Here is a 12,271-nt window from a genome sequence, read left to right as displayed (position 1 = left end):
AATATTGCCTCCATATTCAATGGGTTAACCCAGTGATGGGCAAACTTTTTCAGGAGCGGGCCAAATAAAAAAAGAAAAACTTTAGGCGGGCCAATATAATTTATTAAAAAACTCAAATATCTAAATATATAATACAAATTTTTTGAATGGGACGGGAGGGTGTTATATAGCAGTGTTACCTCTATAAGTGCAGCGATCGTACAGACACAGCACTTATTTCAGCAGGTTGTTGCAGATCCATCTTTCTGGTGAGCCACTAACTGAGAACACAGCAGCCAATCGAAATCCGCCTTAGTATATGGCCCAGCCCATCTCTTCTCACATGACTTTCAGCCATTAGGGGGCGGGCAGGTGTTTGAGTGATTGACATATACGAAGTGTCCTTTTAGGAAGGAGGATGAAGTGTAATGGAGGAAATAGCTGGGAAGGCATAAAAATTAAGGTTCTGACACACAGGGTCGGCCCTAATAATTTTATGCATATTTTAATGACATTTTTTAAAATATTGGCGGGCCGGATAGAACCTCTAAGTGGGCCGGATCTGGCCCGCGGGCCGTAGTTTGCCCATCACTGGGTTAACCTGTGGCACCTTTTTACTATTATTTCAAATATTAACACAATTGAAACAGATATTAAAATAAGAGACACTCATGCCGTATACGGTGCAATGTGAAGCCACAATGAGGACAACAATAGACAATTGAAGTTCATTCCAATCTCGTGTGCCTCTCCATGTCTCACATTTTTAAAACATTTAAGTACAATTATGATTATCCACAGCTCTTTGATTCTAAGTGACCAGAGACGCTGCCTCCTTGAAGCCACGTGAAATTAGTTAGTGGTTTCCATTTTTAAAAGTTGTCAATCTCACTGACAATTTCATGAGAAAGGCTAAAGATTGATGGGACAAGGGAAGCCAACCAATCTGTCACCACAAGAGTAACAGATTAAGTTATATTGGCAGGCTGTTGTGAAAATGTTTGTGTTGCAGCTGTTTGTACTTCTACATGTTGTGTAGCCCACTTCCCCTCCTTTATATAGATTCGTGTAGAGGAAGCAATGTATTGAACATCAGGAACAACAACAAAACGACCTGAAGCTATTATTTTGTGTTTATTTTGTAGATTTTCTGCATTTTACTGACGCGCTTTGTATATGTTCCACAATGAGATGATCACACACTTTTCAATACTTACAGACCTAAACAATTTGTGTTTCAGAAGAGGCCAACGATCCTGTGACTGTACCCGAGATTCCGAAACCACTGAAGACACCCCTAAGCCAGGCTCCCTCCAGCAATGCTGCAAGTAATTACAATATAGTGTTAATTTGTCTGCGTTTAATTTATTCAACTCTTTAAAAGTTGTCTGTTTGGGCTGGATGGTATGTGGCAGCTAAGCTACTTATAACCATTTAGGATTCAAGAAACACACTTGAGGAGGATTTCTAAAGTAAGCCCGTTTACACAAGGCATTCCTTCCTGAATTACTTTGTAATGACTCAATTAGCTTTCATTTCTGCACAAAGGAGATTTAGTTGCATAAATTAGCTTATCATCATTGAGGAAGTGTCACTGCTAAAGGACAGTTTATAGATACAACATGCAGTCGCTGTCACACCTATGAGAATGTAATATAGACATCTGTGTATACTTTGTGCTTGAACAGAACAGACTTCTGCCATTCAGAAGCTGACAGGGGACAACAAGTAACCCAGGGGACTGGCAATGTAGACGTCTGTGAAAAGGTCAACTTGACACAGGCTCTGACAATCGACCCACAGTTCTGTCTTCTTTGATAAAAATCAGATAAACTTAAGACCACTAATTGATCTGCAGCCTGTTTAAATGTTGGCCATGCATATCTTCATTGCATATGATTATAGCTGTAAGAATTTGAATTGGTCAAAACAGAGGCCCGGCTCCTACAACAGACAGGAAAATGAGAGAAGCGCAGACATCTGGAAACAGGGAAGGTGAGGAAGGTGTTCTAGTAATGTATGAAGCCCTGGAACTGATTGTCATATCCCTAATAAACTATTTGTTATTAGCACAGTGGCAAAGTGGTTAGCAGTGCTGTCTTGGAGTACTGGGTTATTTTTCAACCAGGGTGCTATCTGCGAGGAGGTTGTAAATTTTAATTGTAATCCCTGTGTTTGCAATGATTTCCTCCGGGTGGATCGGGTTTGTGCGAAAACATATATCTGTAGGTTATTAGGCTTCTGACTAAATTGTCCCTAGTATCTGTAATTGGGAGATTAGGGTAGTGATATGACTGAATAAACATTTTTTGATTGTGAAATGCTGTGGAATATCATCATCATCACCATTTATTTATATAGCGCCACTAATTCCACAGCGATATACAGAGAACTCATTCACATCAGTCCCTGCCCCATTGGAGCTTACAGTCTAAATTCCCTAACACACACACAGGGACTAGGGTCAATTTGTTAGCAGCCAATTAAGCTACCAGTATGTTTTTGGAGTGTGGGAGGAAACCGGAGCACCCGGAGGAAACCCACGCAACCACGGGGAGAACAGACAAACTCCTCATAGATAAAGCCATGGTCAGGAATTGAACTCATGACCCCAGTGCTGTAAGGCAGAAGTGCTAACCACTACGCCACCGTGCTGCCCAGAATATGTTGGAGCTATGTAAATAAAGGATAATAGTGATAGGATAATAATGACTTTCCTTGCTGTAGACAAGATTGGTTCCATTCGAGGCAAGTAAAGCTTCCCTAAAAACTATCCTCAAGGCATGAGACATTGAACGAACCAGACATTATATGGCACAGGCATTACAGAAGATGTGCTTCTTATCAGGACTTAGCACCTCTGCACAGTCTAAGCATGGTGGCCCTATCTTAACTGTGTCCTGTAAGGAAATGTAGTGTGGGTCGCCCTCTCATCTGTACGTGCCATATCCATCACTCCTCTCCTGCTGTCAGGAGAAGGGTGGACATGGAGACCATGATCAGGAAGTTCCTTTTCATTCTTTTCCTAGTGTGACATGTGGACAGGAAGCAAAGGGCTGATTTCAGGGCCTGCACAGGAAAGCAGAAACAGGTTGCCGTGAGTGTTTAGGCTGGCTTTGTGTTTTGCAGAAAGGAAGTAAGCACATCATACTGTATGTCACCATTGCAAGGCTCTAAAATAATTGTTCAGAACAGTGTGTGAAAACTAACAACAATACTTGAAAGATGTTTGTTCTACTTTCTTTTCTATGCCAGTCCCTGTAACCTCATCATTCGCACCTTCACTGTTCCTCTTTAGAAGTTTTAGTAAATCTAATTTGAGTTGATGAACTAATATACTAATTACAATGTAATCCTAAGGGTCTGTTTACTAATAGATGGCAATAGTATTGGTTTTCTAATGCCACTTATCGCTAGGATTTACTAATAAAATATCACTGTGGCAGGTGAGTGATGCCCAGCAATAATCTCGGGGAGTGGTAAGAGTGGACTTACCACTTTACCCAGGAAGTGTCCATGGATCTGGAATAAATAAATAGCAAAAAATAGATTAAAAATAGTTTAGTTAAATAATTATTTTAAAAGAAATCAGAGTTGAAAAAATTCTTTATTTAAATAATAAAGCATTTGTTATTTTTATAATTATTATTGTTATAATTTTTCCACTGAATATATTCTGCTGAATCCTGAGAAAGCAATAACAGAAGGATTGCGGCAGTATTCGTACCACCGTGAACCTTGTTGAATAGGCCTCCCCATGCCTTATCAGAGACCCGGCAATATTTTCTCCAGCATTAGCATGCTGCCATCAGCAGTGACCATTTGATAGATAGGGTTATTTTCTGCTTGATAAATAGGCCTGCTGGTAATAAATAGGCCATAACTGGTAATTTTGTGGTTTCGTATTGCTTTGGTAGAGTATGTATTCTAAAACATCTTTTTATCAGCCAATCAATGCAGATTCTACTTTTGTGTATATAAGACTTCTGATTTACAGGTAGTGGCCAAAAAAAAGAAACACCAATATAACATCACTTAATAAGGCCATGGGCTGTGACATGCGACTAGTGCGACCCGTTTATAGGGCCTGATTAACTGTTCGGTGCGGTGGTCCAAATTAAATGGATTATCAGGTTATGCCATTGCCTAATTGGGGCTGGCCCTGTTGATGCTCTATTTCCTGGTGGCTAGTCCCTCCCCGAAATCTGTCCCCAATGCCCTATGTCACAGATCACAGATCTGTTCCTTCCCTTCCATGCTCCTTCCTTCTTCTCTCCATCCTTTCCTTCTCATCCTCTATCCTAGCCCTTTGGAGCTTACAGTTTAAATTCCCTAACATACACACACAGTCGAGCCAACTTGTTCTCTCTCCCTCTCTCTCTTTCTTTATATACAGTGTGTGTATATATATATATATATATATATATATATATATATATATATATTAGGGATGTGCACCGGCGACTTTTGAGGTCTCGTGTTTTGTGTTTTGGATCCGGATTTTCGTTATTTTTGAGGTTCGGATTTGTCTCGCAAAACACTTGACGAAAGGTCTCGGTTCGGATTTAAGGTTTTGGATTCGGATTTTTTTGCAAAAAAACATAAAAAGTTTAAAAATCAAGTTTTTGGGCTTATTTTCACTCCTAGGCTATTATTAACCTCAATAACATTCAATAACAAGCATTTCCACTAATTTACAGTGTATTCTGAACACCTCACAATATAGTTATTAGTCCAAAACGTTGCAACAAGGTATCTTTCTGGACTGCGTAGAGGAGTGGGTCACCACAATATATATTAAAAATGCTGAACTTTTATGAATCGCACCAATAAATGTACCTGGACTGCGTAGAGGAGTGGGTCACCACAATATATATTAAAAACCCTGAACTTTTATGAATCGCACCAATAAATGTACCTGGACTGCGTAGAGGAGTGGGTCACCACAATATCTTAAAAACCCAGAACTTTTATGAATCGCACCAATAAATGTACCTGGACTGCCTAGAGGAGTGGGTCACCACAATATATATTAAAAACCTTGAACTTTTATGATTCGCACCAATAATTGTACCTGGACTGCGTAGAGGAGTGGGTCACCACAATATATATTAAAAACCCTGAACTTTTATGAATCGCACCAATAAATGTACCTGGACTGCGTAGAGGAGTGGGTCACCACAATATATATTAAAAACCCTGAACTTTTATGATTCGCACCAATAAATGTACCTGGACTGCGTAGAGGAGTGGGTCACCACAATATCTTAAAAACCCAGAACTTTTATGAATCGCACCAATAAATGTACCTGGACTGCGTAGAGGAGTGGGTCACCACAATATATATTAAAAACCCTGAACTTTTATGAATCGCACCAATAAATGTACCTGGACTGCGTAGAGGAGTGGGTCACCACAATATATTAAAAACCCTGAACTTTTATGAATCGCACCAATAAATGTACCTGGACTGCGTAGAGGAGTGGGTCACCACAATATCTTAAAAACCCTGAACTTTTATGAATCGCACCAATAAATGTACCTGGACTGCGTAGAGGAGTGGGTCACCACAATATATATTAAAAACCCTGAACTTTTATGATTCGCACCAATAAATGTACCTGGACTGCGTAGAGGAGTGGGTCACCACAATATCTTAAAAACCCAGAACTTTTATGAATCGCACCAATAAATGTACCTGGACTGCGTAGAGGAGTGGGTCACCACAATATATATTAAAAACCCTGAACTTTTATGATTCGCACCAATAAATGTACCTGGACTGCGTAGAGGAGTGGGTCACCACAATATCTTAAAAACCCAGAACTTTTATGAATCGCACCAATAAATGTACCTGGACTGCGTAGAGGAGTGGGTCACCACAATATATATTAAAAACCCTGAACTTTTATGAATCGCACCAATAAATGTACCTGGACTGCATAGAGGAGTGGGTCACCACAATATATTAAAAGCCCTGAACTTTTATGAATCGCACCAATAAATGTACCTGGACTGCGTAGAGGAGTGGGTCACCACAATATCTTAAAAACCCTGAACTTTTATGAATCGCACCAATAAATGTACCTGGACTGCGTAGAGGAGTGGGCACTGGGCACCACAATAAAATATATAAAAAACCTTCAACAGATCTGCATTACACTACACATACGGCTGCTCCTCCATCCTCTCCATCATATACATGTTGGAGTTTTAGCGTGTGACAACCTCTTGTTTTTGATAATGTCAGTGCATTTTGAATATTTTTCAATTTGCCCCACACCACTGAATGTACTTTATCTATGATACGCATCTATCTATCTTGACTGCGTAGTGTGGTGGCCCCGGTACACAATTTGGTACCGAGGCCACAATATAATTAAAAAACCCTCCACGTGTCAGAATTCCACCAAACAAGTATCTGGACTGCATAGTGGGGTGGCCCCGGTACCCAATTTGATACCGGGGCCACAATACCTCCTCCAAACATGGTACAGACAATTCGTCATTGAGATCCCAGACAGACAGGGTCAAAGTGTTATTGTTTGACTTTGTAAACCCAAAAAACTGTCCCTGTTGCACATAGTCGTGCAATGAAGACTGACTTTTTCATTTAAAGGCACGATCTTTCAAGTGTAGTGTTTGTAAGTCTAAGTCATATTATACTTTTGGTAAAATTGGTTTATTTTGTTCCTCTTTATGGTATTTAGTAATAGAATTAAAGTATGAAATAGAATTAAAGTATGAAATAGAATTAAAGTATTAAATAGAATTAAAGTATGAAATAGAATTAAAGTATGAAATAGAGTGGTATATAGAGTTGTAGTGTGGTATAGATAGAGTGGTCCACACAATATAATAATAATAAAACCCTCAACTGGTCTGAATTCCACCAAACAAGTATCTGGACTGCGTAGTGTGGTGGCCCCGGTACACAATTTGGTACCGAGGCCACAATATAATTAAAAAATTGGGCATCAACTGTCACCGTTGTTTAATATCTGATACACCTAAATATGGACTGCACAGTGGAGTGGCCCCGGTAGTAAATTTGGTGCCGGGGCCACAATACCTCCTCCAACTTCCAAGTGTAGTGTTTATAAAGACAGACAGCGTCGAAGTGTTATTAGTTGACTTTCTTAACCCTAAAATTGTCCCTGTTGCAAATATTCGTGCAATGGACAGTTACTTTTTTATTGAAAGACTCAAGCTTTCAAGTGTAGTGTTTATAAAATATAAACAACAATACAGTAGTTTTAGAGCACGTCAATACCTCTTGTTTTAAATTATGACACGGCATTTTACTTTTGGTTTAATTTCTTGTATTTTTTTAAATTTGGTTTTACTTTTTGAACATGGCAAACGACTGTTGATTGGTCATATAATGCAAAAAAAAAAGGTCCAAGATGGAATTGTCCTTGGGCCCTCACACCCACCCTTATGTTGTTGAAATAGGACATGCACACTTTAACAAACCAATCATTTCAGCGACAGGGCCTACCAAACAACTTTGGCTGAAATGATTGGTTTGTTTGGGCCCCCACACCAAAAAAGCTATTCATCTCTCCCTGTACAGACTAAACAGGCTCTACTGAGGCAAGATGTCGTCCTCATCCTCAACCTCTGATTCCTCTCCCCCTACAGTGTGTACTTCCTCCTCATCACACATTATCAATTCGTCCCCGCTGGACTCCACAACCACAGGTCCCTCTGTACTGTCTGGAGGGCAGTGCTGTACTTCATTGAGGAATTGATTATTCATTTTTATAAACATCATTTTTTCAACGTTCTGAGGAAGCAACCTCCTTCGCCGCTCACTGACCAGGTTCCCCGCTGCACTAAAAACTCTTTCCGAGTACACACTGGAGGGGGGACAACTCAGGTAAAATAGAGCCAGTTTGTACAGGGGCTTCCAAACTGCCTTTTTTTCCTGCCAGTAACAATATGGACTGTCTGACATGTCTACTTGGATGGTGTCAGCAAAGTAATCATCCACAATTTTTTCTATTGTGACAGCATCCAATGCAGCGAGAGTAGACATGTCTGCAATGGTTGGCAGGTCCTTCAGTCCGGACCAGATGTTATCAGCATCCCCGCCAGTGCCTCTTTTGGGAAAACTGAGCTTTTTCCTCGCAGCCATAGATGTGGAAGAAAATGAGGGTGGAGCTGTTGGGATGTCACGGTCCTCTTCAGAGGACAATCTCCTGACCAGCAGGTCTTTGCACCGCTGTAGACTTGTGTCCGCCGGAAACAGAGACACAACATACGCTTTAAACCGAGGATCGAGCACGGTGGCCAGAATGTATTCCTCTGACTTTAAAAGAGTGACCACCCTCGGATCCTGGCAAAGCGTACGAAGGGCTACATCCACAAGAGCTACATGCTTGGTGTAATCGCAATGGCTTACCAGCTCCTCCCTCACTTTCTCCAGCTGCTTCTGCAACAGCCTGATCAGGGGAATGACCTGACTCAAGCTGGCAGTGTCGGAACTGACTTCTCGTGTGGCAAGTTCAAATGGCTGCAGAACCTTGCACAACACGGAAATCAGTCTCCACTGCGCTTGACTGAGGCGCATCCCCACTCCTTTGCCTATGTCGTAGGTGGCTGTGTAGGCCTGAATGGCCTTTTGCTGCTCCTCCATCCTCTGCAGCATATAGAGGGTGGAGTTCCAGCGCGTCACAACCTCTTGTTTGAGGTGATGGCAGGGCAGGTTCATGCTTTTTTGATGTGCCTCTAGTCTGCGGTAGGCACTGGCTGAATGCCGAAAGTGTCCAGCAATTTTGCGCGCCACCGCAAGCATCTCCTGCACACCCCTGTCACTCTTGAGGTAATGCTGCACCACCAAATTAATGGTGTGGGCAAAACATGGGACGTGCTGGAAATTGCCCATATTTAATGCCCGCACAATGTTACTGGCATTGTCTGACACCACAAATCCCCATGAGAGTCTAAGTGGGGTAAGCCACTGGGAGATAATTTCCCTCATTTTCTCTAATATGTTGTCAGCATTGTGCCTCTTATTAAAGCCTGTAATGCACAATGTTGCCTGCCTTTGCACGAGCCGCCATTTTGTAGTTGCTGCTACTGATGCAGCTGTTGCTGTTGCTGCGGAAGGGGATGCATCTACCCAGTGGGCTGTCACAGTCATATAGTCCTTCGTTTGCCCAGAACCACTTGTCCACATGTCCGTGGTTAAGTGGACAGTGGGTACAACCGCATTTTTTAAGAGCACTGAGGACACTTGATCGTACTTCTCTGTACATTTTTGGTATCGCCTGCCTAGTGAAGTGGAATCTCGAGGGGATTTGGTACCGGGGACACAATACCTCCATCAACCCTCTAAATCCCACTCCACTGATGGCGGACACCGGGCGCACGTCTAACACCAACATTGCAGTTACAGCCGCAGTTATACGCTTTGGAATAGGGTGACTACTATCGTATTTTGTGGTCATGGCAAACGACTGTTGGACGGTCAATTGTTTTGTGAAAGACTTAGCGGTCTTACGACTTCCCCTCTGGGAAGATGACCGACTAACAGCAGCAACAGCAGCAGTGGCAGTAGTAGGCGTACCGCTGCAGGATTCATCGGATGAATCCCGCATTGAGGAGGACTCAGTCTGGCTGCTGACTTGGGCTGCAGGACTGAATCTGATGGAGATTGTGGAGGAAGTTGACGAGGAGGGTGTTGCTGGTGTGTATCCAACTGGACCACGGGATTTAGGTGTCCCTGTACCGATGAGGGTCCTAGCCCCAGTTCCTGAACTAACCACTGAACTATGAAGGTTATTCAGGTGACGTATAAGGGAGGATGTTCCTAGGTGGGCAAGATCCTTACCCCTGCTTATTTGAGCTTTACATAAGCTACATATGGCCATACATTGGTTGTCTGGATTTGGATAAAAATAACTCCAGACCGAAGAGGTGCATTTTTTGGTCTTCTGACCAGGCATGACGATGGGCTTTTTCATCCCATGGACATCAGCTGTTTCCCCCCCTGGTGCCTCATTTACAATAACCACATCACCATCCTCATCATCAAGTTCCTCCACAGCGCCAGCTACATCATCAATAGCCTCCTCCCGAGCCACCTCTTCCCGTACAGTGATGGGAAGGTCAGGCTTGACAACCACCAACATCCTTGGACTCGCCTTGGGGATTTGTGATAATTTCTCTTTAGAAGGCAGAGTTGTTTGCTGTTTTGTTGCTGACAGCATAACTCTCTTCAATTTTTTGTAGGGGGGGGAGGAGGAGGAGGGCTAAGATCCGTGGGTGAAGCTGAACCACTAGTCATGAACACGGGCCAGGGCCTAAGCCGTTCCTTGCCACTCCGTGTCGTAAATGGCATATTGGCAACTTTACGTTTCTCCTCAGATGATTTAAAGTTTCTCTTTTTGCTACTTTTTCTTAACTTGGGCTTTTTGGATTTTACATGCCCGGTACTACGAGATTGGGCATCGGGCTTGGAAGACGACGTTGATGGCATTTCATCGTCTATGTCATGACTAGTGGCAGCAGCTTCAGCATTAGGAGGAAGTGGGTCTTGATCTTTCCCTACTTTATCCTCCAAATTTTTGGTCTCCATTATATGTAGCACAAGATACTGCAGAATGTGTGAACTTGGTAATATTGCAGTACCAATGGACTTATACTGCTGGATTGGTTTTGCAAATTTGGTTATAATTATTATATATTTTTTTTTTTTTTAATTTTTTTTTTTTTTTTACTTTTTTTTTATTTTTAAAAAACTTGGGAATAGTGGGGAAATAACTATGCCCTTAGAAGCACAGAGCACAGGACACAGCACCACTGGACTGAACAGGACACGGCACAGGACCCAGCAGCACTACGGAACTCAGCAGGACAGAGCACAGGACACAGCACCACTGGACTGATACTGCAGAATGTGTGAACTTTGTAATATTGCAGTACCAATGGACTTATACTGCTGGATTGGTTTTGCAAATTTGGTTATAATTATTATATATTTATTTATTTTTTTAAATTTTTTCTTTTTTTTTACTTTTTTTTTATTTTTTAAAAACTTGGGAATAATGGGGAAATAACTATGCCCTTAGAAGCACAGAGCACAGGACACAGCACCACTGGACTGAACAGGACACGGCACAGGACCCAGCAGCACTACGGACCTCAGCAGGACAGAGCACAGGACACAGCACCACTGGACTGATACTGCAGAATGTGTGAACTTTGTAATATTGCAGTACCAATGGACTTATACTGCTGGATTGGTTTTGCAAATTTGGTTATAATTATTATATATTTATTTATTTTTTTAAATTTTTTCTTTTTTTTTACTTTTTTTTTATTTTTTAAAAACTTGGGAATAATGGGGAAATAACTATGCCCTTAGAAGCACAGAGCACAGGACACAGCACCACTGGACTGAACAGGACACGGCACAGGACCCAGCAGCACTACGGAACTCAGCAGGACAGAGCACAGGACACAGCACCACTGGACTGATACTGCAGAATGTGTAAACTTTGTAATATTGCAGTACCACTGGACTTTTACTGCTGAATGTGTGAACTTGGTAATATTGCAGTACCAATGGGCTTATACTGCAGGATTGGTTGTGCAAATTTTGTGGTAATTAAAAAAAATTAAAGTAGTTTTTGGTATTTTTTAAAAAAACTTTTTTTTATTTTTTTAAACACAGGGGAATATTGGGGAAATAACTATGCCCTTAGAAGCACAGAGCACAGGACACAGCACCACTGGACTGAACAGGACACAGCACAGGACCCAGCAGCACCACTGACCTCAGAAGGACAGAGCACAGCACACAGCACCACTGGACTGATACTGCAGAACACAGCACAGCACAGCACAGCACAGCACAGCACAGCACAGAACTAAACAGCACAGAACTAAACAGCACAGAACTAAACAGCACAGAACTAAACAGCACAGAACTAAACAGCACAGAGGACCACCTAACACACCCTCCCTCTACCCTGATCAATGCCCGAGTGAAGATGGCGGCGACTAGCGGGGAATTTATAGGATCCGAGTATCGCGAGATCCGACAACGGGATTATGAGTCAGAGCCTCAGTTTCACATTTGAATTTGGCGCCAATACCCGGATCTGTCTCGGATCCGACTCGGATCCGCAACGTTCGGGTGGGCTCGGATTTCATAAATCCGAGTGCGCTCATCCCTAATATATATATATATATATTCCGGAAGAGTAGGCAAACCTCCCAAACCCTTTAAAATGCCGAAATTCACAGCATTGAATAGTGGGGGGCTGGGCTTAATTGTGTC

General features: G+C 42.1%; 1 protein-coding gene across 1 annotated transcript in view; it reads left to right on the top strand.

Moving 5' to 3' along the window:
- Positions 1–12,271, top strand: part of SKAP2 (src kinase associated phosphoprotein 2) — a 221,013-nt gene that overhangs the window by 169,291 nt on the left and 39,451 nt on the right. Inside the window, exon 10 of the mRNA XM_075212274.1 lies at positions 1,221–1,307. Within this exon, the coding sequence (XP_075068375.1) occupies positions 1,221–1,307 (87 nt within the window). The remainder of the gene's footprint in view (positions 1–1,220; positions 1,308–12,271) is intronic.

This window comes from Mixophyes fleayi, chromosome 5, assembly GCF_038048845.1.
Source record: "Mixophyes fleayi isolate aMixFle1 chromosome 5, aMixFle1.hap1, whole genome shotgun sequence".
NCBI lineage: Eukaryota > Metazoa > Chordata > Amphibia > Anura > Limnodynastidae > Mixophyes > Mixophyes fleayi.
The sequence above is the reverse complement of the archived record's forward strand: the minus strand, read 5'-3'. Positions and strand labels throughout refer to the sequence as shown.